At 37.4% G+C, this 26,740-nt stretch overlaps 1 protein-coding gene across 2 annotated transcripts in view; it reads right to left on the reverse strand.

The window, feature by feature from the left end:
• The window catches only part of LOC128641013 (vitamin D3 hydroxylase-associated protein-like), a 166,089-nt gene that overhangs the window by 128,985 nt on the left and 10,364 nt on the right, over nucleotides 1-26,740 (reverse strand). The window contains exons 1-4 of one of the 2 annotated variants that reach the window (XM_053693532.1): nucleotides 11,100-11,606; nucleotides 4,204-4,317; nucleotides 3,627-3,770; nucleotides 902-1,035 (exon numbers count right to left, since the gene is read on the reverse strand). In XM_053693532.1, the coding sequence (XP_053549507.1) occupies nucleotides 902-1,035; nucleotides 3,627-3,770; nucleotides 4,204-4,317; nucleotides 11,100-11,291 (584 nt within the window). In that variant the 5' untranslated portion in view covers nucleotides 11,292-11,606. Of the gene's footprint in view, nucleotides 1-901; nucleotides 1,036-3,626; nucleotides 3,771-4,203; nucleotides 4,318-11,099; nucleotides 11,607-26,740 lie in introns of those variants that run through there. The other variant, XM_053693531.1, reaches the window with a different exon arrangement.

Here is a 26,740-nt window from a genome sequence, read left to right on the forward strand (position 1 = left end):
TGCAGCTTAATGATTTTAGCATGAGTTTTAAACATACACTATTTCCTACACAGTGCAAAAATATGAAAATTGCTATAAGACTAAATAATACAAAAATCCATTTGCCCCCAACAGCTCACCTAGTCCAGTGTTGTGCATAATCCACAGTAAGATCAGCTGCATTGACTAAGTGTTTGCTGTGTCTCTCCTCCTGTTTATAGTAATTTGACAAACTGCAGCCTAGCTTCTCCCCTGCACCTCTGCCCTTAGAGTGTGACTAGGATTCCAGGGTAAAATTTAGAAAGCATTGCTGCTGGCTATTAGGACAGTGGATCTAAGGTATTTTTGTGTCACTTCAGTTCTGTGTGTCTTTAAGCATTCAGCTGAACACTCCAATAGTGTAATATATTGGGAAATGATACTATATAATAGCTGGACAGTTAAAATTAATTGATTAGGAGATGGTTTATGTGTTTATATTGCAGAACTAAGCAGGTGGAGCAGTTGAGCAGTAGGTCGTCAATACTCTGGTAACCTGCTCGCTCGCTCTGCTGCAAAGTGTCTCGGGGGAAAAAAATGTAAACGTTGGCAACTATGTATTTTCTTTATTTTTTACTGTTAGAGTGCAACAACTCTACTTCTTAAAACATTAACATTATCCATATTCCTTCCGTGTGAGGGAAAATCCAGAAAGTTTTTTATTTACTTACAAGATACCCATCTAACCTGCCATGTTATTTAACTCCAAATAGTGCTTTGTTCTTGGACAGTTACCCAATAAAGATGATTGTATGGAAGTGCTGTCTCATTCTTCTATATGGTGTAACTTGCACCAACTTCTTTCTTTCAGTATTATTAGTGTTAGTGTATTAGACACTGGAACAAACATTCAGGGCCCAACCTGAATAAACAGATCAATTACTTTATCATGGACTGTGGGATGTTGGTTTTTACAAAGGGTATAGCTCCTTGTTTTTTTAAAACCTGCACAATCACGCTATCCTCTTTTTCCAGAATTCCAGAAAAATGCACAAGTCCACAGTGAGAGTCGTGGCCCTGTGTAGATAAAAGAGGTGGAGATAAGAAATTCATGCTGCATGTATCCATCTTACAAGAACAGATGAAGCAGACGCAATATGTAACACCTATAAAGTAATACCACTGTGCTCAGCAGCCTTGAACCAAAGTGAAAAATAATATTGTATATAAACTAATTAAAAACTGCAGATCACAGTAGTGTAGATGACAAACTAGTGATGCCTATTTTATTAAATATTACTGAACTGCTGATACCGAAAATGGGTAAATCCACTAAGATTCATACTTTTAGAAATATAAAAAAATATAATATTTATAAATATTGTTTCATATTGTATGTTGTTTAAAGGGACACTGAACCCAATTTTTTTATTTCGTAATTCAGATAGAGCATGCAATTTTAAGCAACTTTCTAATTTACTCCTATTATCACATTTTCTTCATTCTTTTGGTATCTTTATTTGAAATGCAAGAATGTAAGTTTAGATGCCGGCCCATTTTTAGTGAACAACCTGGGTTGTTCTTGCTGATTGGTGGATAAATTCATCCACCAATAAAAAGTGTTGTCCAGAGGTCTGAACCAAAAAAAAAAAAAAAGAAAAAAAGCTTAGATGCCTTCTTTCTCAAATAAAGATAGCAAGAGAACGAAGAAAATTTGATAATGGGAGTAAATTAGAAAGTTGCTTAAAATTGCCTGTTCTATCTGAATCACGAAAGAAAAAAAATGGGTTCATTGTCCCTTTAATATTATTATTAATCTATTTAATATAATGTAGTGGTTCATTTCAAAATATATTGGAAACGCTATACAATTCATCATTCTCCCCCAACCCATAAGGTGAGACCCTTGACCCTTTATACCAATTTACGTTATAGTTACATCACAGTGTGTTTTGTTTTTATTTTGCACATATTGCTTGTGCCGTTTTCCCTTTATGGCTGTTTATTTTTTGTGGTGTCTTAAGGTTCTTTAGGAATGAATGATTCATAACTTGCTTTAAAGGGATAGTACACTCAAAAAATGTTTTATTTTTTTAAAAACTGAATTAAGTATTATAAATATTTATAATAAGCACCTATTAAAAGTTTCCTGTTCTTTTCTTTGTATTCCTAATCAAAAATCCTTATTTCGCCAAACCCATTTTTTGTCATTATGTAGGCCTATAACGATGTTCTACCTAGGTAGAAACATCATGGTGGCCCGCATGCGCAATTGCCATCTTTTCTGAGTAACGCATACGCATCTTGATCCCTCTCAGTCTATTCTGTAGCGGCAGGGCTGACATCTACATTGTGATGTAGTCAACGGTGGGCGTGGCGCACCAGAGCACTGAAGATTAACATAGCTAGCCCAGCCAGCTCCCCTCAGCATTATTCTCAGGAGGCATTAACCACACAAGTGACTCTGGACTTAATATAGAAAAAAAAGACTTAATTATAACAATAAAGCCAGACACAGCTGCGTGCTATCTTCTGTCAGGTAAATATAAGTGTAGCATCTGAATACACGTCAATCACAAAATGTGTTACAAACCTTTATGCAAATGCATTTTTGTGATTGACGCGTATTCAGATGCTACACTTATATTTAGCTGTCGGAAGATAGCGCGCAGCTTTGTCTGGCTTTATTGTTAAAGCACAACTTATATGCACACACGAAATATTAAGTCCGGAGTCACTTTTGTGTGGTTAATGCCTCCAGAGAATAATGCTGAGGGGAGCCGGGCGAGCTATTAATCTTCAGCGCTCTGGTGTTTGTTTAGCCTGGCTAGGAATATAAAAATGATATGGGTGGAATCGCTTCCCTATTGGATGGGTCATAGGAACTTATTTTACACAAACCCTGCCTATTTTTATGGGAGGTCTTTGAAGCTCATATTAAATAAATTTCAAAGTTAAATTAAAGATATTTTGAATCGTTTGTTTTTAGCAAAAAAGTAGGTTGGTTTTGAAACATATATTTATATAATTATAACGTCCTTTAATCTCATAATATTTTGCAAAGATTTCTAACCCTTTAATTACACTGACAGCATTTGTTGCTGTTTAGTTTATGCTTTGTAAATTGAACATTGTAGGACAATATAAAACGCTAAAGGATATGAAACCTAAACATTTGCTAAAAATTTGCTTTGTTTCCATGGTATTCTTTGTTGAAGAGATGCCTAGGTAGGTGAATAGAGCCCAACATGGCAGGAAATAGGGCTGCTATCTAGTGCCCTTACAAACTGATAACTTTCTTGCAAAATTGCTGCCGTAGAGTGCTTCAGACACGTGCACGCTCCTGAGCTTGTGAACCTGCTTTTCAACAAAAAATACTAAGAGAACAAAGAAAAATTAATATAAGTAAATTCGAAAGTTGTTTAAAATTGCATGCTCTATCATGAATTTTTTTTAAAAATTGAGTTTCATGTCCCTTTAACATAAACTGATTGTGATCAGGCTAGTAACAATGTATCATAATGAATACATAATTGAAAACTTTTACCCCAAATAATTCCAGCTATTACAATAGAACGTCATCTGTAATGTTAGTCATTTTAAGTAATAAGTATGCTGGTGCGTATAAACCTGCTTGGCCCCATTTAAAAGCAAAAAACAAACTATACTTTGTATCCAACGTGGTCCTTTAGGCTTATAGGAACTCCATAGAGGAGACCTTTCTCCTTCTGGTTTTTCACTGACTGGAGATGAGCTTCACACTCGGGCAGATAATCTGTCAGACAGTTCAGTTCCTTGTTCACTTCCAATGCCTTAAAGAGAACATAAAGTGATCAATATGAGAGGTGAATGCTACATCCTCTTCTAGTTATAGAGATTAAAGAGACATAAAGGTTTAATAAGAAAATATTCATTGTATTGTACTTTTACTTGTGTATAACTATGTGTTTAAAGTTCAGCTCCAGAGTAGCATTACACTGATAAAGTAATTAAACCAATCACAAGCAGCATGTGTGGGTAACCACCAATCACCAGCCATGTTCAATACATGATTAAACACATAGTTAAAGACGAGCAAGATGCATTAAAGTATTTTCTTATCGTACTTTATGTCCCATTAATTTTAATGCAACACTGGCAATGCTTGTGGTCTGTAATGTTATTTATGGAGGGTATTGAAGGACTAGCTGGGTGCAGCCTTTTCATATGTCTGTGTTCTATTAACAGAACTGTTTTGGCTCCAACCTTTTCTATGTAGACCCAAAGGACACTTTCTGGAGACAAGGAGCCATCTTTTAGCCGGTTAGCGAGCTCTGCCAATGACAAGGAAAGTATACTTGCTGGATCTACTTCCCCGTGCTAAAAGAAACACAGAACAGTTTCAATTGAAAAACATGGTGTCTAAAGGATATCAGGAAGTGTTTCACAGGGTGCAGAATACACTATCAGATTTATTTATTTTTAAAAGTTCTGCTAAGACAATGAGAAGACACTTGCATCTGGCAATACACCAGACATCCCAACTGTCCCTATTTGAGAGCTATGACCCTCTGAGACAGCCATATGTCCTGATTTGCAGAATTTCCCTTAGCACCACCCATAGGCTGTTCAGACACACCCACAAACTGCACAGACAAGATCCTGCCCACTATCCATCCATGAGCCTGCCCCTCCCGATACGACCCTGCCCGCAACATGGTGATTCCCTCCCCCGCCTCCTCCTCAGTACCTAGCCACATGTTGGGAGGTATGATACACACCTGTCTTGCATGCATTACCTTAAATACAATATTAATTCATCTGATTTCTTGTTTACTGCTTCTCTAATTTCTTAAATGCTCTTGTAATATGTCACATCACCTAGTTACATCACCTACAGCTCTAGAGGCCACACGGTAAAGACAGATGAAATAGACGCAATAACAAAATATTCACATAAATCGAGGCATTTAAAGAGAACCGCTTATGAAAGCGCACTATTTAATCATATTAGGCATTATTTAATCATAATAATCCTGGAAAGGGTAATTAAAGTTAGTTATTTAAATTGACTTTGAAAATAAGACAAAGCACATTTTTGGACAACTTATAACATTGCACAGGAACATTTTTTTTATTTTTATTTTTATACAAAATAGAAAAGTTGTGATACTGTTTAAAATTTACTTCAGTGCCCCTTTAAAGGAACTTTAGACACTAAATACATTTTATGCACTTCCCTCTAATCATGGGTGCTGCCATTTGAAACCTGTGTTACACTGCAGGTATTCAATCTGAAGGAGAGTCAGCACAGGAATGCAGTGAAAGCTAGATTTCAACATGGTGGCATTCATGAAAAGAGGGAGGCAAGAAATAGCCTAAATACTATGCTTAAAAATGAATTTAGTTTTTAAGGTCCCTTTAATTAAGGAAATGATCTGATGTTATTTTAAAGGACCATTAAATAAAAATAGAATTGCATAATCAACAAATGCATACAACAATAACAATTCAATAACACTTAGAGGCCTATCTATCAAGCCGTCAACTATGCTGCATTCGCCGGCACCAATAAACTTGGCCAACATCGCCTAACATTGCGGCCGTGGACATGAATACGTTCTCCTTATTTATAAAAAAAGCTGTAAAAAAGCTGCGCACCAAGTATGGGGCCATGAGCAGTGGACTGTTGCTAACTAACAGTCATCGATCTCGCTGCTATTTGGCTTTTTCCCAACTTTATTTATACCCTGTCACTAAACACCGCCACTATACTAAAATGTTTAACCCCTATGCCGCCACTTGCGAACCACGCCCCAACTTTAATAAAGGTAATAACCCATTTCCTGCTGCTCCCGGAGCCCACCGTAACTTTAATAAAGTTATTAACCCCTATCCATCCACTCCCGGAGCCCACCGCAACTTTAATAAAGGTATTAACCCCTATCTCGCCCCTCCCGGAGCCCACCACAACTAAATAAAGTTATTAACCCCTATCCCACCACTCCTGGAGCCCTCTGCAACTAAATAAACGTATTAACCCCTAAACCCCTGGCCTTCCACATCACTACCACTTACTAAACCTATTAAACCCTAAACCACCCCCACATCGCCATAAATTAAATTAAGCTATTAACCCCAAAACCTAACAACCCACTAACTTTACATTAAATATTAACTCATCCCTATCTTATAATAAATTTAAACTTACCTTTAGAATTAAAATAAACTATATTAAACTACTAATTAACCTACCCTAACTATTATACTAAAAATGCATTAAACTATTCATTAATCTACCCTATTATACTAAAATTACATTAAATTACATTATACTATATTAAACTATTAACCTACCCTAACTATTATACTACAATTACATTAAACTATATTAAACTATTCATTAACCTACCATAACTATTATACTACAATTACATTAAACTAACAATTAAATTAACTATATTACATATTTAAACACACCACAACTAAATTGTTAGTTTAATGTAATTTTAGTATAATAGTTAGGGTAGGTTGATGAATAGTTTGATATAATTTAATGTAATTTTAGTATAATAGTTAGGGTAGATTAATGAATAGTTTAATATAGTTTAATGTAATTTTAGTATAATAGTTAGGGTAGGTTCATAGTTTAATATATTTTAATTTGAAAGGTAAGTTTAAATTTATTATAAGATAGGGATGAGTTAATATTTAATGTAAAGTTAGCGAGTTGTTAGGTTTATGGGTTAAATCTTCATTTAGTTTATGACGATGAGGGGGGCTGGCGGTTTAGGGGTTAATAGGTTTAGTAAGTGTTAGTGATGTGGGAGGCCAGGGGTTAATACATTTATTTAGTTGCGGCGGGTCCAGGAGCGGAGGTATAGGGGTTAATAACTTTATTTAGTTGCGGTGGGATCGGGGAGCGGAGGGATAGGGGTTAATATATTCATTTAGTTGCGTCGGAGTCCGGGAGCAGCGGGATAGGGGTTAATAACATTATGTAGGTGGCGGCGATGTCGGGGCAGCAGATTAGGGGTGTTTAGACTCGGGGAACATGTTAGGGTGTTTGGTGTAAACGTAACTTTTATTCTAGCATAGAAATCAATGGGATATCTGGCAGCATCGAACATGAGCTTTCGCTGCTTTCAGACTCCCATTGATTCCTATGGCATCCGCGGTTTCCAGGGTTGTGGATTGAAAACCAAGTACGCTGGGCCGGAATAGTGGCGAGCGTACCTGTTAGAAATTTGATAAATGGCAAAAGGTGTCAGATAGTGCCTAATTTGTATTCGGAACATCTGTAATGACGTAAGCATCCATCTGTGTCGGACTGAGACTGGCGGATCGTATGTTATGTCACAAATTTCAACTTTTGCCGGTCTGTAGTCTTTGATAAATGGGGCGAATCAGGCTTACCACAATTATGCTGCGGTATTCCACCGTATTTGCGGATGACGGCTTAATAAATATCCCTCTTACACTGCATATTAGGAGTAGTAGATCTTTTTCTGACAAATTTCAGTTTCCTTCAATTTTCCCTCCACTATGTATGATGTAATGGCCATCAACCAATCACAGACTCTTATGTATACACTTTGAACTTTTGCACATGCTCAGTATTAGATAGTGCCTCAGAAGAAGTGTGCACAATTAAAGGGACACTAAACCCAACATACCAATTTACTTCTATTATTTCCTTTGCTTCATTCTTTAGATATCCTTTGTTAAAGAAATAGCAATGCACATGGTTGAGCCAATCACACGAGGCATCTATGTGCAGCCACCAATCAGCAGCTACTGAGCCTATCTAGATATTCTTTTCATCAGAGGATATCAACAGAATAAAGCAAATTAGATAATAGAAGTAAATAAGAAAGCTGTTTAAAATTGCCTGCTCTTTCTAAATCATGAAAGAAAAAAATGTGGGTTTCATCTCCCTTTAAATAATGTAAGTAAAATGTTTCTTCTGAATCATGAAAGGTTAATTTTTCACTAAACAGTAAAGCAAGGTGTTTGTATCATCATATTTGACAAAATATAGTATATTATTTTGACACGGTTTCACCAAATGAACATTTATACATTTTAAAACGGAGTATTCAATGCGTAGGTGTTAAATTATTATCCCACATCCAGACACATTATTATAGCCTCTGCTTGACATTTTATCTGTGCAAAACTTTATTGCTCTGAGCAAACCAATGACAGTGACGATATTACTAACGTTATGTGCCTTAGCCTAACTGGCAACTAAAGCATTCCCCATAAATAAAGCAAACCCACTAAAATTCTTACATTAGTCACGTTGCCATTAGCAATTTAGCTCTGTTACATATAAGGTAGATTCACACTTTAAAGGGACATTAAACACTAAACAAATGCTAGATAGAATGAAGCATTCAAAGAAAAGATTAGTCTAAGAACAACATATGGATGCATTTTAATAGTTTCATTAATTGTTTAAGTATTGACAAAATAAGTGTAACGTTTTAGGGTCTATAAAACAATGAGAGTTGCCATGTTGTAACCTAGTTTACCTTCTCTGCTGTGGTTAATTAGGGACAGTTATTAATAGGTCACTAGAGTGTGCAGCCAATGGCTGTGTGGAATATAACAGTGTTCTGCACTTCCATTTCTAACAGGAACTGAAAAGCTCACAATTTTAGAATGGAATTACAGGATTTATCATTGTATATTATCAGCTCAAAGTGTTTAATGTCCCTTTAAATGAACATTCTATTACAAATATTTATGTCCCCTTATTCATTCCAGCACTTATTTTTTTTGCTTTACTGACCCTAGATAACGCTCTTTAACCCCTCCAAATGGGTTAAGCAAATAGTTAAGTTCCTACACTTGAGGCCTCAGCTTTACAGCTTTCAATCTGGAACACGTGATTGCCAGCTATGTGGATATGCAGCTCCTGATTGGCTCACCAGCTGCATTCTACTCCGGAGTTGCAAAGCTGATGGCTTCAGGGAGGGACTTTACCTCTGTATCTAACCTTATAGTCTGTATACGTTACATGCAATAGCAAATTAGGGCATGCAATTTTTGGCATTAAAACGTCCCTTTAAAATAGTTTGTTACAGTTTTTTGCTGCTTATATGTCAGATATCCTTTAATATATATTTTTATTTCCCTTGGAAGACATTCCGATCACTGTGCTCGTCTTCGTGCTGCCTCCATTTGCTCACTCATACTGCGGTTACCTAACAATCAGTCGCGCATTTAAGGCGATGACGAATGATTAATACTAAACTTCTGGCATTCTAGACAGTCTCATAAGTCAGTTGTTTCCCTACACAAACCAATAATGTTGTTTCATTATTAACAGTTATAAGCGAAACTTATTTATTTAATAATAGTTTACATTTGTTTCTATATTTTTAAAATCTTTCCGCAGAGCTAACATTTAAATGATTATTTTTGGGAAATACCTGGGTTTACCTCCTGGACATACAAGACTAATAATAAAATTGTCTACTGCATTATAGTTAGGAGCACCAAAACAGTTTTTTACATGAAGGGCCAGTCAATAACATTTGGGTTCGGTACTCCCACATTACATTATACTCCCACTTATGCTAAAGTTAATGCCTCAAAGTAAAATTAGATTACAATCCCATTTTTAGTTGAAATAACTTATCTAGTTGTATAGACTAGAAACATTTACATAAAGTGATAATTTATTATAAGTACTGATGCACGCAACAGAAATAACTTGGCAGGCTAACTGAATTTGTAGCCCTTAGGTCATACTTTGGTCAGCCCTGAATTGGAGCATGTTACTGTTTGCATTGCAACGTCTTAAACCCTGCTAATTTAAAGGTATTATCTACTCAGGCAAGCAACTACTGCGCAAACACCCTTTCAAATGGACTAAGCTCTCTCTGTCACCTCCCCCCCCCCCCCCCAATTGGGAGGTTGATTTCTGCTGTGGTCTTACATAGCTTTTCTATAACCAATACTGCAGTATAACAATTTTCAGTATAGGAGGTGGTTTCAACAGGCAAATGCAGCTATTTCTAATGACAAAACACAATGTTGGCCCTTTTGATTAAATGAGTCGCTTTAACTGATCTATACCCTCAAATCATGAGATCCCCAAGTAAAGAATCTCGGCCCATGATTTGGGAAAACAAATACAAATGAACAAAGTTCTGTTTTATATATGCATAGCTTATATTATACCTTGCACAGTAACAATATATGCATATAATATAAATGTATAAAAAAGCAAAACAGATTTGTCAGAAAACAATCTACTACTGAGATGAGGTTCAGAGTAACTGCTATTGCATTGTATTTTTATTATGCATTAGTTAATGATGAAATTCTTCTGTATTTAGCTGTGTTTTAAAAATCTTATTGAACAGGTCTAACCGGTCTCCTTTACTAAAGTCAGACAGAAGCCAGATGTAAATGAGATCCTAGTCTGATTAAGCAATCACTTTGTAACATGCAGCAGGGTCAGGAAAACTGCAGAATAACTTCAATATGTTGTACAGACTTCAGCCTCTACGGAGGGAATAAAACAGCACAATTAGTCTAATGTGTTTTACTGCGAGAGCAGCAAAAACAAATAATTCATGAATTTATTGCTGGTTTACTTTCTTTATAGGAATTACATTTTAGGTTTATTGGGAAACGAAAGTTAAAATTAAACTTTCATAATTAAGATAGAACATGCAATATAAGAGACATTTTTGCAGTTTAATTCTATTAACAAATTATATTGTTCCTTTGGTATCCTTTGTTGAAAAGCATACCTACATAGGCTCTGGAGCAGCAATGCACTGTTGGGAACTAGATGCTGATTGGTGGCTACACATGTCTCTTGTCATGTCATTGGCTCGCCAATAGTGCATTGCTGCTCTGGAGCTGACTTTCTGTATTTAACTCCTTTGAATGGGGTTAAACACATAGTTACATGCAAGCATTAGTGCAATAATAAAATGCTCTAACACAGAGTATTTTCTTTTTTGTACTGTTAAGGCAGCAAATGTATAGTATCCCCCAGTCTAGTATGTTAAATATATTTGCACACAAAGGTGAAACAAGCACGTTGCTATTTCATCTTAGTGAATACCATTACAGATGTGGACCCCTTGCTGCCACCGGTCAGCCCAGCAGTCATCTAATAGGTGCACACTGCGTACCTGCTTCTTTAGGTCTGTAACGGTTTTCTCCATTAGTTGGAAAGCTATGTCCCTCTGCCTTTGTGCTTTTTCTATCTTCATCCTTGTGCGAAGATGCTCCACACATTTTACTATCACTAAAGATCCCAAAAAGCAGCAGATGCTAGTGAGTAAGAAATGGTTTACAGCAAATTCTAGCAAGAACCAGACCATATTGTCTCATCAGTTAATGTAGCAAGTCCAGCTATGAAACCGTCTCTCTAGTCACTAACCAATACTTACGGCACAGCTGCCAACCAAACACACTCTAGGGTACTGTTAAAAACCGGACTGGACGCTGTACTAGGAGATCAGCAACTCATTGGGGATTTTTCCTAACCTTTGAAATTGCCCCATTATCAGAAAGACTTTAGTAACACACATATACCAGCACAATTCAGAAATAACTAGAGAGCAGTAATAAAAGATAGGATTTTATCCCAATCCCTCTTCTATGAAAAGCTGTCACAAATGCTGTATATGGACAAATATTTCTGTGTTAACGTTCCTGCCAAGAAATGTAAGGCAAGAACTGTGAGATGTGTAATCCCAGCATCAGAAACCAGATCAGGGCATTATAAAAATAGATAAGGGGGAAGGGGAACTAATGAATAGTATAAAGGTCTTAAAGAGACAGTCTATATGAAAAAGTTTAGATAGATAGATAGATAGATAGATAGATAGATAGATAGATAATCCCTTTAATACCCCTTCCCCAGTTTGCATATTCAACACAGTTATATTAATATACAGGTAGCCCTCAGTTTACGCCGGGGTTAGGTTCCAGAAGGAATGGTTGTAATCAAAACCGTTGTAAATTGAAACCCAGTTTATAATGTAAGTCAATGGGAAGTGAGGGAGTTAGGTTCCAGGCCCCTCTCAAAATTGTTATAAGTAACACCTAATACATTATTCTTAAAGCTTTGAAATGAAGACTTTAAAAGCTAAACAGCATTATAAACCTAATAAAATAATCACACAACACAGAATATATAATTAAACTAAGTTAAATGAACAAAAACATTTGCTAAACAGCATTATAAACCTAATAAAATAATCACACAACACAGACTTTACTTGAATTTTTCTGCAAACAGTTCTTTCTATGCATTCCAATCTGGACTGATTTATAGACAGGAAGATCTTGTTCCTTTGCAAACTGCTCGATAGCTCAAGTCTGGTTAAACTGATTAATTTCAGCTTGCTTGGCTTGCATATCGTTTTTGCAACACAAGCGGACAGCTCCACCTACTGGCTATTTTAATCAATGCACTGCTTCTCAATGCGTTTCAATAGCAGTCACATGACTGAAAAAAAGGTTGTTATTCTGAAAAGGTGCAAATTGAACCGTTGTAAACCGAGGGCCACCTGTACTTTTTACCTCTATGATTACCTTGTATCTAAGTCTCTGCAGACTGCCCCCTTATTAGTGCATTTTACAATCTTGCATTTTAGCCAATTAGTGCTGGTTCCTGCATAACTCCACAGGAGTGAGCACCATGTTATATGTATGGCACAAATGAACTAGCACTGTCTGGTTGTGAAAAGCTAATAAAATGCTCTGAGATAAGAGGCGGCCTTCAGGGGCTTGGAAACAGGCTGATATTTAGAGGTTATAATGTATATTGTGCAAAGCGGTGGAATGGGAAGTAAAGATGATATCTCTCTTTTAAACAATAAAAAAAGTCAAGTAGATTGTCCTTTTAAAGGGACACTGAACCCAATTTTTTCTTTTGTGATTCAGACAGAGCATGCAATTTTAAGCAACTTTCTAATTTACTCCTATTATCAATTTTTCTTCGTTTTCTTGGTATATTTATTTGAAATGCAAGAATGTAAGTTTAGATGCCGGCCCATTTTTGGTGAATAACCTGGGTTATTCTTGCTGATTGGTGGATAAATTAATCCACCAATAAAAAGTGCTGTCCAGAGATCTGAACCAAAAAAGAAGCTTAGATGCCTTTTTTTCAAATAAAGATAGCAAGGGAACGAAGAAAAAATGATAATAGGAGTAAATTAGAAAGTTGCCTTTAACCGTTTGGGTGCTGACCAGATCACAAAATGTCATGCTGGTATAGTTCGGTAATAAAACATTTAAGTTACGTTATTTATTTACATTTATGACTTTAATATTATTTATCCATAAAACATATCCCCCAAAAATAAAGAGAAGCAGCCACTGTGTATTAACCAATAGCCCTACTAAAAAGTTGCAATATTTATCTGCCTTAAAAACACTCGGCTAGATGACGAGTTTTGCGTTAGAGGCTATGCGGTGCTAACGAGCAGTTTTCTCCCACCGCTCACTTACATATAGCACTTGTATTATGAGTTTTTACAAACCCGGCATTATTAGGCAAGAAGTGAGCGTTGAGCAAAACTTTGCTCCTTACCTCACTCCAATACCAGCGCTGCTTAAGTCAGCAGTGAGCTGGTCGTACGTGCTTGTGCACGATTTCCCCAACGTGGAGAGCCGGCTGAGAAAAAGTCTAACACCTGCAAAAAGGCAGCGTAAAACTCACTAACACAGCCCCATTGATTCCTATGGGGAAATAAAATTTATGTTTACACCTAACATCCTAACATGAACCCCAAGTGTAAACACCCCTAATCTTACACTTATTAACCCTAATCTGCTGCCCCCGACATCGCCGACACCTGCATTATATTTATTAACCCCCAATCTGCCGCTCCGGACACCGCCGCCACCTATATTATATTTATGAACCACTAATCTGCTGCCCCCAACATCGCCGCCACCTACATTATATTTATTTATTAACCCTCAATCTGCCACCCCCAATGTCGCCGCAACCGGCCTACACTTATTAACCCCTAATCTGCTGCCCCCAATGTCGCTGCCACTATAATAAACATATTAACCCCTAAACCGCCGCACTGCCACCTCACAAACATCAGTTAAATATTATTAACCCCCTAATCTGCCGTCCCTAACATCGCCGCCACCTACCTACATTTATTAACCCCTAATCTGCCACCCCCAACGTCGCAGCCACTATACTAAATGTATTAACCCCTAAACCTAAGTCTAACCCTAACCCTAACACCCCCTAACAAATATAATTTAAATAAATCTAACTAAAAATTCCTATAATTAACTAAATAATTCCTATTTAAAACTAAATACTTACCTATAAAATAAACCCTAAGCTAGCTACAATATAACTAATACTAGTTACATTGTATCTAGCTTAGGGTTTATTTTTATTTTACAGGTTTATATTTATTTTAACTAGGTAGAATAGTTATTAAATAGTTATTAACTATTTAATAACTACCTAAAATAAATACAAAAGTACCTGTAAAATAAAATCTAACCTAAGTTACAATAACACCTAACACTACACTATAAATAAATTAACTAAATTAACAATTAAATAAATTAAATTAAATTAGCTAAAGTACAAAAAAACAAACACTAAATTACAGAAAATAATAAACAAATTACAAGATATTTAAACTAATTACACCTAATCTAATAGCCCTATCAAAATAAAAAAAAAACTAGCCTAAACTAAACTACCAATAGCCCTTAAAAGGGCCTTTTGCGGGGCATTGCCCCAAAGTAATCAGCTCTTTTGCCTGTAAAAAAAATACAAACAACCCCCCCAATAGGAAAACCCACCACCCACACAACCAACCCCCCAAATAAAATACTATCTAAAAACCCCAGAAAAGGGCATTTGGATGGGCATTGCTCTTAAAAGGGCAGTTAGCTCTTTTGTGGCCCAAAGTCCCTAACCTAAAAATAAAACCCACCCAATACACCCTTAAGAAAACCTAACACTAACCCCCTGAATATCGACTTACAGTTCTGAAGACCAGACATCCATCCTCAAGGAAGCGGCAGAAGTCTTCATCCAACCAGGCCGAAGTCCTCAACGAACCCGGGAGAAGTCTTCATCCATCCGACGCGAAGCGGCTCAAACTTCAAGACATCCGATGTGGAGCATCCTCTTCTTCCGACGACTAAAGACGAATGAAGGTTCCTTTATGTGACGTCATCCAAGATGGCGTCCCTTAGATTCTGATTGGCTGATAGAATTCTATCAGCCAATCGGAATTAAGGCAGAAAAAATCCTATTGGCTGATGCAATCAGCCAATAGGATTGAAGTTCAATCCTACTGGCTGATTGGATCAGCCAATAGGATTTTTTCTACCTTAATTCCGATTGGCTGATAGAATTCTATCAGCCAATCGGAATCTAAGGGACGCCATCTTAGATGACGTCACTTAAAGGAACCTTCATTCGTCTTTAGTCGTTGGAAGAAGAGGATGCTCCATGTCGGATGTCTTGAAGATGGAGCCGCTCCACGTCGGATTTATGAAGATAGAAGATGCCGTCTGGATGAAGACTTCTGCCCGTTTGGAGGACCACTTCGCCCGGCTTGGATGAAGACTTCTCCTGGCTTCGTTGAGGACTTCTGCCACTTCCTTGAGGATGGATGTCCGGTCTTCAGAACTGTAAGTCGATCTTCAGGGGTTTTTTAAGGGTGTATTGGGTGGGTTTTATTTTTAGGTTAGGGACTTTGGGCCACAAAAGAGCTAACTGCCCTTTTAAGGGCAATGCCCATCCAACTGCCCTTTTCAGGGCAATGGGGAGCTTAGGTTTTTTTAGATAGTATTTTATTTGGGGGGTTTGTTGTGTGGGTGGTGGGTTTTACTGTTGGGGGGGTGTTTTTTTGTTTTTTTTACAGGTAAAAGAGGTGATTACTTTGGGACAATGCCCTGCAAAAGGCCCTTTTAAGGGCTATTGGTAGTTTAGGCTAGGGTTTTTTTTTTGGGGGGGGGGGCTTTTTTTATTTTGATAGGGATTTTAGAGTAGGTGTAATTAGTTTAAATATCTTGTAATTTGTTTATTATTTTCTGTAATTTAGTGGGGTTTTTTGTACTTTAGCTAATTTAACTTAATTTATTTAATTGTTGTTAATTTACTTAATTTATTTAATTATAGTGTAGTGTTAGGTGTTATTGTAACTTAGGTTAGGTTTTATTTTACAGGTACTTTGTATTTATTTTAGCTAAGTAGTTATTAAATAAATAATTAAATAGTTAATAACTATTTAATAACTATTCTACCTAGTTAAAATAAATACAAACTTGCCTGTAAAATTAAAATAAACCCTAAGCTATCTACAATGTAACTATTAGTTATATTGTAGCTAGCTAATGGTTTATTTTACAGGTAAGTATTTAGTTTTAAATAGGAATTATTTAGGTAATGATAGGAATTTTTAGTTAGATTTATTGTAATTATATTTATAGTTAGGGGTTAGACTTAGGTTTAGGGGTTAATACATTTAGTATAGTGGCGGCGATGTTGGGGGCGGCAGATTAGGGGTTATTAAGTGTAGGTAGGTTGCGGCGACATTGGGGGCGGCAGATTAGGGGTTAATAAATATAATGTAGGTGTCAGAGATGTTGGGGCAGCAGATTAGGGGTTCATAAATATAATGTAGGTGGCGGTGGCGTCCGGAGCGGCAGATTAGGGGTTAAAAATGTATTTTGCTGTTTGCGATGTGGGAGGGCCTCGGTTTAGGGGTTAATAGGTAGTTTATGGGTGTTAGTGTACTTTTTAGCACTTTAGTTATGAGTTTTATGCTACGGCATTGTACCATAAAACTCTTAACTACTGACTTTTAAATGCGTTAGGACTCTTGACAGGGTAGGGTGTACCGCTCACTTTTTGGCCTCCCAGGACAGACTCGTAATACCGGCACTATGGAAGTCCCATAGAAAAAATAACAAAGGTTACGTAAGTCGTTTTGCGGTAAGGCCAAAGAAGTGTGCAGTGACCCTAAAACTTCAAGACTCGTAATACCAGCGGGCGTAAAAAAGCACCGTTAGGACCTAACGCACAACTCGTAATCTAGCCGACTGTTAGGTAATTAGAATTACTTTTATACATGCTACAAGATCTCTCTCTATATGGTCTAACTCCATCACTGTGTCGCTGGATTGGGTTAAAGATCTCCTTAGTGAGATGATCTGTATATACTTTCTTCTTGATATGAAGCTGTGTTCATTTTATATAAAGAAATATTGGCTTGTTGGAGACTACTGTGCTTTCAGCTTTAAGACGATCTAAGGATCTGAACTTATAGTGCTTCATTTATCATTTGGTTGGTGGACGAATTTCGCTGTCATGAACCTCGTCAGCCTCGCAATGAGCAGGCAGTATCCACTGCTCACATTTAACCGCACAATGCCGCCCCCTGCTGGGGCTGTCAATCATACTGTTGGATCTGATCGGGATTATTGAAATCTGCCACACTTTATATGGCGGAGAAGTTAAGTAGCAGCCTGAAACGCTGGGCCCCCAAAATGCTACCGTAGCCTAAAAAATGGAGCCCATAGTGTCTTATCTTAACACTATGAGCCCAGTGATCTAAAGCTCTCCTCTCTAATGAGATTATCCAACAAGCCTCCTTAGCACTGTAAATTATTAAATCTGGTTAGCGCCTCAAACTATTTTATAAAGGTAAATTTAACCTTGCGAGTGGTTTATCTCACTATACAGAGTTCTGGGTGTGAAGGAGCAACACATACATCATAATAAAATGCTTTAAAAAACGCCTAAAGATTCTGTGTGGTTCCTCTATACGTTGGCGAGTTTATGATCATCACCTTTTTTGCCTGAAGAATAGGATCTCAAAGAATATATTTTACAAATGTAATCAGATATGTCAGTAACTAACAACAATTACCATGATATTATGTGTTTTGTCTATGAAATCCTGTATTTTGTATGTAACTCTGTGAACATTTTATTGTTTAATTTAGAGAAGATCAAAGTATTAACTCAAAGGAGATGTGTCCCTTTAATTTAGATAATACAGTTTACATATATTGCATGTTATTTATTCCAGGCCATGAGCTTCAGATAAATATTCATTGTTTTGCATTTCCGTATTCTAGTGAGTTTGTTTTTGAGGAGTTAACTTTGAGCAGTTATATGTTCTCTTATTATACGTTTTGTACTAGAATATCTCACTACTAAGGGGTGAGCTGCCTAAGAGATTTAATTATCATACTGCTCTTCTCTAAATGGTTATGCATCAGAGTTCACTAGATTTTTCTTTGCATAAATGTTTTGTAAATGATCCATTCATATAGCCTATCTAGGAGTGTTTTTGTAACAATGTATAGTTTTGCTTATTTTTTAACAACATTGTGCTGATTTTCAGTCTCCTAACCAAGCCCCAAAGTGTCAGATGTATACTGATGTATACAGATTCCTGCTGGCTCCTGTTTATGTTATCTGTCTTTTCATCTGCAGGGAAGGAGGGGAGTGTCTGCTCTTCTTGTTTTCCCAGCCCCTTTCATAGTAGATAGATAAGGTTGAAAAAAGACTGAAGTCCATCGAGTTCAACCTATACAAATCTAAAATACTTACAAAAAGCTCCAGTTAAGCTTAAATAACCCCATTAAAATGTGACCCATTTAATACTAGCAATCATATCCATGAATTTTGTTTATATACAGAAATTTATCCAGACTATTTTTAAATGTATCTATGGTATTGGCATTCACTACCTCCTTTGGTAATGAGTTCCACAATTTTATTGCTCTTACAGTGAAAAAACGTTTCCGTTGCAGGAGATTAAATCTCCTTTCCTCCAACCTTAAATTATGACCTCTTGTCAGAACCAATTTTCTTGGAATAAAAAGAGCTTCTGCCATCTCTGTATATGGGCCTTGAATATATTTATATAAAGTAATCATGTCACCTCTCAAGCGCCTTTTTTCTAAAGAGAACAGACCCAGTTTGGCTAGCCTCTCCTCATAGGTTAATTTCTCCAATCCCCTTATTAGCTTTGTGGCCCTTCTCTGAACTTTTTCTAGTTCTGCAATATCTTTTTTAGCAATCGGTCCCCAGAACTGCACTCCAAACTCAAGGTGAGGTCTTACCAGGGCTTTATATAATGACAGAATTATGCTTTCCTCCCTTGAATCAATGCCTCTTTTAATACATGCTAGTATCTTATTAGCCTTTGAAGCCGCTGCCCTGCATTGTGCACTCATCTTTAGCTTGTTATCTATTACTACTCCCAAATCCCTTTCCTCCTGTGTTTGGCTAAGTCTTGTCCCATTTAAAAAATACATAGCCTGCTTATTTTTACTTCCAAAATGTAGAACCTTACATTTTTCCGTATTAAATCTCATTTTCCATTCACTTGCCCATAGTTCTAATTTTAGCAAATCCCTTTGCAAAGAGAGTTCATCCTGCTCTGACCTAATGACCTTACTTAACTTAGTATCATCTGCAAAAATAGAGATGTCGCTATTTAATCCTTGCTCCAAGTCATTTATAAAAATATTAAAAAGAACAGGGCCCAGTACTGATCCCTGGGGGACGCCACTGATTACCTTTGTCCAATCTGAGTATGATCCATTTACTGCTACTCGTTGCTCCCTATCTTTTATCCAGTTATTTATCCATGAGCTAACATTTTCAGCTATTCCCAGTCCCTTAATTTTGTGCATTACCCTCTCATGTGGCACTGTATCAAATGCCTTTGCAAAATCTAAGTATATCACATCAACTGATTCCCCTTTATCTATATTTTTACTTACTTCCTCGTAGAATCTAATTAGATTAGTTTGACATGATCTATTTCTCCTAAAGCCATGCTGATTAGAACTCATAATCTTGTTTACACGAATATGCTCATCAATATAATCCCTTATAATCCCTTCAAATATCTTCCCCACTATTGATGTCAGACTAACTGGTCTATAGCTTCCTGGATCATCCCTGCTTCCCTTTTTGAAGAGTGGCACCACATCAGCTTTACGCTAATCCTGGGGTACCATGCCTGAGGATAATGAGTCTTGAAAAATTAAGAGTAAAGGTTTGTCTATAACAGTGCTAAGTTCACTTAACACCCTTGGGTGTATTCCATCTGGGCCTGGAGTTTTATTTACCTTAATATTTTTTAGTTTTTTCCTGATATCCTCTAAACAAAACCCAGTTAGTGGTATGGACTGGCATGTTCTATTCTGTTCCAAAGTATCATTCAATGGTTCCTCTCTTGTGTAAACTGAAGAAAAAAACTGGTTTAGTACCTCAGCCTTCTCCCTGTCATTATTTATCATGCTACCCTCCACACATTTTAATGTACCTATATTATCCTTCTTAGACTTTTTGCTATTTATGTACTTAAAGAACCTTTTAGGGTTAGACTTAGAATCCTTGGCAATTAATTTTTCATTTTCAATTTTGGCTAATTTGATTGCTTTTTTGCATGCTTTGTTACATTCCTTATAAATATTGTATGCTGAGTCTGTACTATTTTCTTTTAATAATTTAAATGCCCTACGTTTTTTCCTAATTTCTTTTAACACATTTTTATTTAGCCATAACGGCTTAGTTTTTTTATTTTTATTTTTATAACCATATGGTATGTATTGATATGTATATTTATTTAACAAATTTTTAAATATTATCCATTTATCCTCTGTATTTTTATTAGAAAATACATTGTCCCAATTTATATTATTTAATGATTTCCTTAAATCATTGAATTTTGCTTTCTTGAAATTAAAAGTCTTAGTTAAGCCTTTAAAACACTGCATATGAAAAGAGATTTCAAATGTGACCATGTTATGATCACTGTTACCCAAATGTTCTTTAACTTCTATGTTTGATATTATATCTGTATTGTTTGATAGCACTAAATCCAATATAGCTTTACTCCTAGTTGGCTCCTCTATTAATTGTGACAAGAAGTTATCCCTGAGAACATTTAAAAATCTATCCCCCTTAGCTGAATTACTAGTTTCATTGGCCCAGTTTATATCAGGGTAGTTAAAATCTCCCATAATTACAGCACTGTTATTAGCAGCCTTACCTATTTGGATAAGTAGTTGAGTTTCCTCCGGGTCACTAATGTTGGGAGGCTTGTAGCATGTTCCTAGTAATATTTTTTTAGGATTTTTCCCCCCACTCTTTATTTCAACCCACAGGGTCTCTACATTGTCACTTGTATCATAAATATCTTCCCTTATTGTAGGTTTAAGGTCAGGTTTAATATACATGCAGATTCCTCCACCCCTTTTATTATTCCTGTCCCTCCTAAATAATGTATACCCCTCTAAGTTAACTGCCCAGTCATGTGAATCATCCCACCAAGTTTCAGTTATACTGATAACATCATAGTCCTCTTCTGCAACTAAGAGCGTCAGCTCCCCCATTTTACCTGTCATGCTTCTTGCATTTGTTGTCATACATTTAATTTTCATGTGCTTTCTGCTGCTACTTGGTGTACTTTCCTCTATACTTTCTAATGTGACATTTCTTAAATCATCCCTTCCTTGAGATATTAAGGGAGTGACATATTCAGACACTGATCTCTCTGTTCTATTTTGTTCTAATTGACCCTCCCCCCCTTTGCCTAGTTTAAAAGGTTCTCTAAACGTGCTACCATCCTTTCCCCCAACACACCTGCACCCATGTCATTCAGGTGCAATCCATCCTTACTGTACAATTTGTACCCTAGTGAAAAATCAGCCCAGTGTTCTAAAAAGTCAAACCCCTCATTTTTACACCATGTTTTTAGCCATGAATTAACAGACCTTAGCTCCTTCTGCCTTACTGAGTTAACACACGGCACTGGTAATATCTCAGAAAATATTACTTTGGAGGTCCTTGCTTTAAGCTTGCTACCTAACTCCCTGAAGTCATTTTTTAGGACTCTCCATCTCCCACTGATTTCTTCATTAGTACCAATATGCACCATGACTGCAGGATCAGACCCGCATCCCTCTAACAATCTATCAATACGCTCCACAATATGCCTAACACGAGCCCCTGGAAGACAGCAAACTGTTCTATGTAAAGGGTCTGGATGACAAATTACCCTATCAACCTTCCTTATAATAGAGTCTCCTACCACCAACATCTGCCTCTGGCCCTGACTTGTATGCCCCTCTTCCATGACTGAAGGACTGCCCACCATAGTATGCTCCTCTTCCACAGCTAAAGGACTGTTCACTATACTAGGCAACACGGCCCTCTCTGACACTGCCACCCCAGCCTAACCTCATCAACAGTGCTAAACTGGGAGCATCTTAGTAAGTTTTTAAAAGGTTTTATAGTGGATTTTTATATCAGTATCTGTGCATATTATTCTTTATAGTAGTGCAGTTATATAAAATCGGTGTACACTGTCCCTTTAAGGTGTTTATATAATATTAAAACATTTCAAATCTGTGTAAATCATTTACTGAATTGATTTTTTTTCCAACCCAAAATGAAAGTCGCAATTATTTCTAAGAAAGATATTATCTGAAAGCCTAGTAGAATGCTCCGTTGCTTAGCAGCAGATAGATTAAGGTCTTTATGCTACTTCATAAATAAATGATTCAGACAGAACACTCAATTTTAAACAAGTTTCCAATTAATTTCTATTATCAAAATGTGCACAATCTATTTATATGCACACTGTCTGAGGCACCAGCTTCTACTGAGCATGTACAAGACTTCAGTGTATACGTATATGAATTTTGTGATTGGCTGATGTCCGTCACATAGTGCAGGGGGAAGGTAATGCTACTAACTTTGAAATTTTGTCAGTAAAAAAAAAAATCTACTACTTATAAATTCAGACATGGGAATCGATTTAGCACGCCCGAATGGGGACGTATACACCTGTTTCCGTGCGAGCCTTCAGGCTCACCGAAAACAGGAGTTAAGAAGCAGCAGTCTTAAGCCCGCTGCTCCTTAACTCGTCCGCCACCTCTGAGGGTTGATTGACACCCCTTGCTAGCGGCCTATTGGCCGCAAATCTGCAGGGGGCGGCATTGCACAAGCATTTCACTAGAAATGCAATAATAAATTGATGTCGGCATTTATCAATGTGCGGCGGACATGATCAATCCAGCGTTAATGTTAAAGCATGTCTTTTTGTTGATTATGCAAATCTACTGTGTTTAATGATCCTATAAATAATAAGGTCCTATCCTAATTATGTAAAGCTCCTAAGACCGTTTAACAAGAACAACATGAATAACCTAAAATTCTTTTGAGGCTGGTTACTTAAATTGTACTCGGTCTATAACAAAATAAATAATTAAATCTTACAAGGAAATATTTCAGGACTTAGAATGCATAATAAAAATAAAGTTTATCGTCAGCTTTATTATTTCTCATGTCCTCAAGTGGGAGAAAAGTAGGACATCCAATGCAGATGGTAACGTTAAATACTGTAAGGGAATGCAAGAATGACTGGGATATGGTGAATGTTAATAAAAATGTCAATTTAATATAAAATATCAGACATTGGTGATTTTTACCCCAATTTTAAGTACCTTTGGAAAAAAATAAAAAATAAACAGCTGTAGGCCCCAATCTAATTGATAAGAGTTTGCCATCAGCGCAGCTTGGGTTTGGCTTCATTTTCTAAGCCATTACGATACATATAAATAGACATTGTTTGAATCAGTTAAAGCCCCATACTGCTCCCCAACCTAGAAGGCTGGCATCCGTGGTCACAATCACCCAGGACGGTCTGCCGAAGCAAGTACCCTGGGAGAGATGATTCTTAGAAATCCACCATGGAAGAGAGTCTATTAACGCCTGATCTAGACACGGAGACAGGTCTGTATAGTCCCCGTTCCATTGTCTGAGCATGCATAACTGCAGAGGTCTCAGATGGAACCAAGCAAACGGAATGATGTCCATGAAAGCCACCATCAGACCGATTACCTCCATACATTGAGCCACTGACGGCCGTGGAGAGGACTGAAGGGTAAAACAAGAGTCAAAAATCTTTCTTTTTCTGACCTCCGTCAGAAAAATCTTCATTAAAAGGGAGTCTATTATGGTCCCCAAAAATACGACTCTTGTAGCTAGAACCAGAGAACTTTATCCCAATTTACCTTCCATCCGTGGAATCGAAGACAAGACAACAAGATCTCTGTATGAGATTCTGCTTGTTGAAAAGATGGCGCCTGAACCAGAATGTTGTCCAGATAAGGTGCCACTGCAATGCCCTGAGATCGAAACACAGCTAAAAGAGCCCCCAGAACCTTTGAAAAAAATTCTGGGAGCTGTGGCAAGGCTGAATGGAAGGGCCTCAAACTGGAAATGATTGTTCAAAAAGGCGAATCACAGAAATTTGTGATGGTCCCTGTGAATGGGAACATTAAGGTATGCATCCTTTAGGTCTACGGTTATCATGAACTGACCCTCTTTTACGAAGGGAAGAATGGAGCATATAGTCTCCATCTTGAAGGATGGCACTCTGAGTAACTTATTTAAACATTTTAGATCTAGGATTTTTTTAATGTTGAGAAAGATAGATAACATATTTACTACCCATCCCCCTTTTTGGGAACTATGAACAGATTTGAGTAAAATCCCAGACCCCTTTCCTGAAAGGAAACTGGAACTATTACCCCCAGGGCAGCAAGGTCCTTGACACAATGTAAGAACGCCTCTCTTTTTATCTGGTCTACAGATAATCTGGAGAAGAGAAACCTGCCTCTGGGAGGAAAAGATTTGAAGTCTATTTTGTATCCATGGGAGGCAATGTCCACCGCCCAGGGATCCGGTACATCTCTTATCCAAGCCTGGGAAAAAAAAGAGTCTGCCCCCTACAAGATCTGCTCCCGGATCGGGGGCCAACGCTTCATGCTGACTTGGAATCAGCTGAAGGCTTTTTAGATTGCTTTCCCTTATTCCAGGATTGGTTGGGCTTCCAGGAAGGCTTGGCTTGATCTTGCTTCGACGTCCCTTCTGCTTATTCTTTTTAACTTGAGGAAAAAAAGAACCCTTCCCTCCAGTAATATCTAAGATAATTTCTGCCAGACCAGGTCCAAACAAGGTCTTACCCGTGTAAGGAACAGCCATAAGCTTAGATTTAGATTAAACATCCGCAGACTAGGACTTCAACCACAAGGCCCTGCGGGCTAGGAACGCAATATCAGAAATTTTGGCTCCCAGTTTAATAACCTGTAAGGAAGCATCTGTAATGATGGAATTGGCTAACTTGATAGCCTTAATCCTATCCTGGATCTCATCAAAAGGGGTATACGTCTGAAGAGATTCAGACAATGAATCCAACCAGTAAGCCGCAGCACTGGTAACAGTGGCAATACACACCGCAGGTTGCCATTGTAGACCATGGTGGACATACATCTTTTTTAGTAAAGCCTCCATTTTTTTTATCCGTTGGATCTTTAAAAGAACAACTATCCTCTATGGGAATAGTAGTCCTCTTGGCTAAAGTGGAGATCGCTCCTTCTACCTTAGGAACCATCTGCCACGACTCCTTAATAGAATCCGCTATAGGAAACATCTTCTAAATAATAGGAGACAGAGAAAAGGGAATACCAGGTCTTTCCCATTCTCGAGCAATAATCTCCAGAGCACGGTCAGGAACCGGAAAAACCTCCACCGCGGAGGGAACATCAAAGTATTTGTTCAATTTACTAGACTTTTTAGGATTGACTATGATAGTTATGTCGGAGTCGTCCAAAGTAGCCAAAACCTCCTTAAGTAATAAGCGAAGGTGTTCTAGCTTAAATCTGAAGGATACCACTTCAGCATCAGAAGAAGGAATTACACTGTCTGAGTCTGAGATTTCCCTCCTCAGATGTTACCGACATGTCTTCTTCCTCAGGCTTATGAGAAGGGACACTCTGGATAGCCAGAACTTTATCAGAAACCTTACTGTTTCCTTAAATTTCATTTTACGCCTTCCCTGCAACATGGCGAAAGCGGACAAGGCCTCAGATACTGCAAGGGATACCTGGGAAGCATTGTCTTGTAGAAAAAATCCTACAGGATTGCAAGAGGAAACACAGGGCACTGTATGTGGAGACTGAAAAAGTTGGGACGCTTGAGGAGAAAGCTGCGGCATATCTGCAACAGGAGACACCTGAACAGCATTTGCCTTGGATAATGGTGGCTCATGGTCAAATATTTTACCTCTATAACTTAAAGTTCTCTCAATGCATGAAGAACAAAAAGGAACTGGGGGTTCCACCTGAGCATCAAAGTATAACTGACAAGCAGCAACTTCGCCTGGGATAATGGTTTGAAAAGCCTCTTGATCCATCTTATGTAATAAATAAGGATAAAGTGTAAACATTCTTTATTTAATAAAAAATAAATGTGTACTGTGTCTTTTAAATAGAAATGTGTGTTAGCGCAACAAACCAAATAGATCTCAGGCTACCTATAAACCTCAGTAGCTTTATTGAGGTGCCTACCTGTCCTGCAGCTCACAGAGTGACTTCCCCTTTTCAAATACAGAGCAGTTACAGATCCCTAACTGCTGAAAAAAACGGCTTACAACAGTAATCTCCATGACCAAAAGTTAAAATATAAAAACTACTATAACACACTGAGCCACCATAGATCACCTCACAGTCTCAATGCCCAAACTGCCTAAAAGAAACCCCAAACATGAAGGTTTAATAAAGTCCCATAGTAAATAAGACAGATTTTAGCTGTAACAAGTGCCAGCAATCTCCTTGCAAAAGAAAATTAAAATGGCACTTACCTGAAAGTGCTGTCCGGCAGCAGGTTAGCTCACCTGGTTTGAGAGGGTGCAGCACCTCACATGGACCTGTGAAGAGAGAAAAACTGAGT

Source organism: Bombina bombina, chromosome 10 (genome assembly GCF_027579735.1).
Source record: "Bombina bombina isolate aBomBom1 chromosome 10, aBomBom1.pri, whole genome shotgun sequence".
In the NCBI taxonomy this organism is placed as follows: Eukaryota; Metazoa; Chordata; class Amphibia; order Anura; family Bombinatoridae; genus Bombina; species Bombina bombina.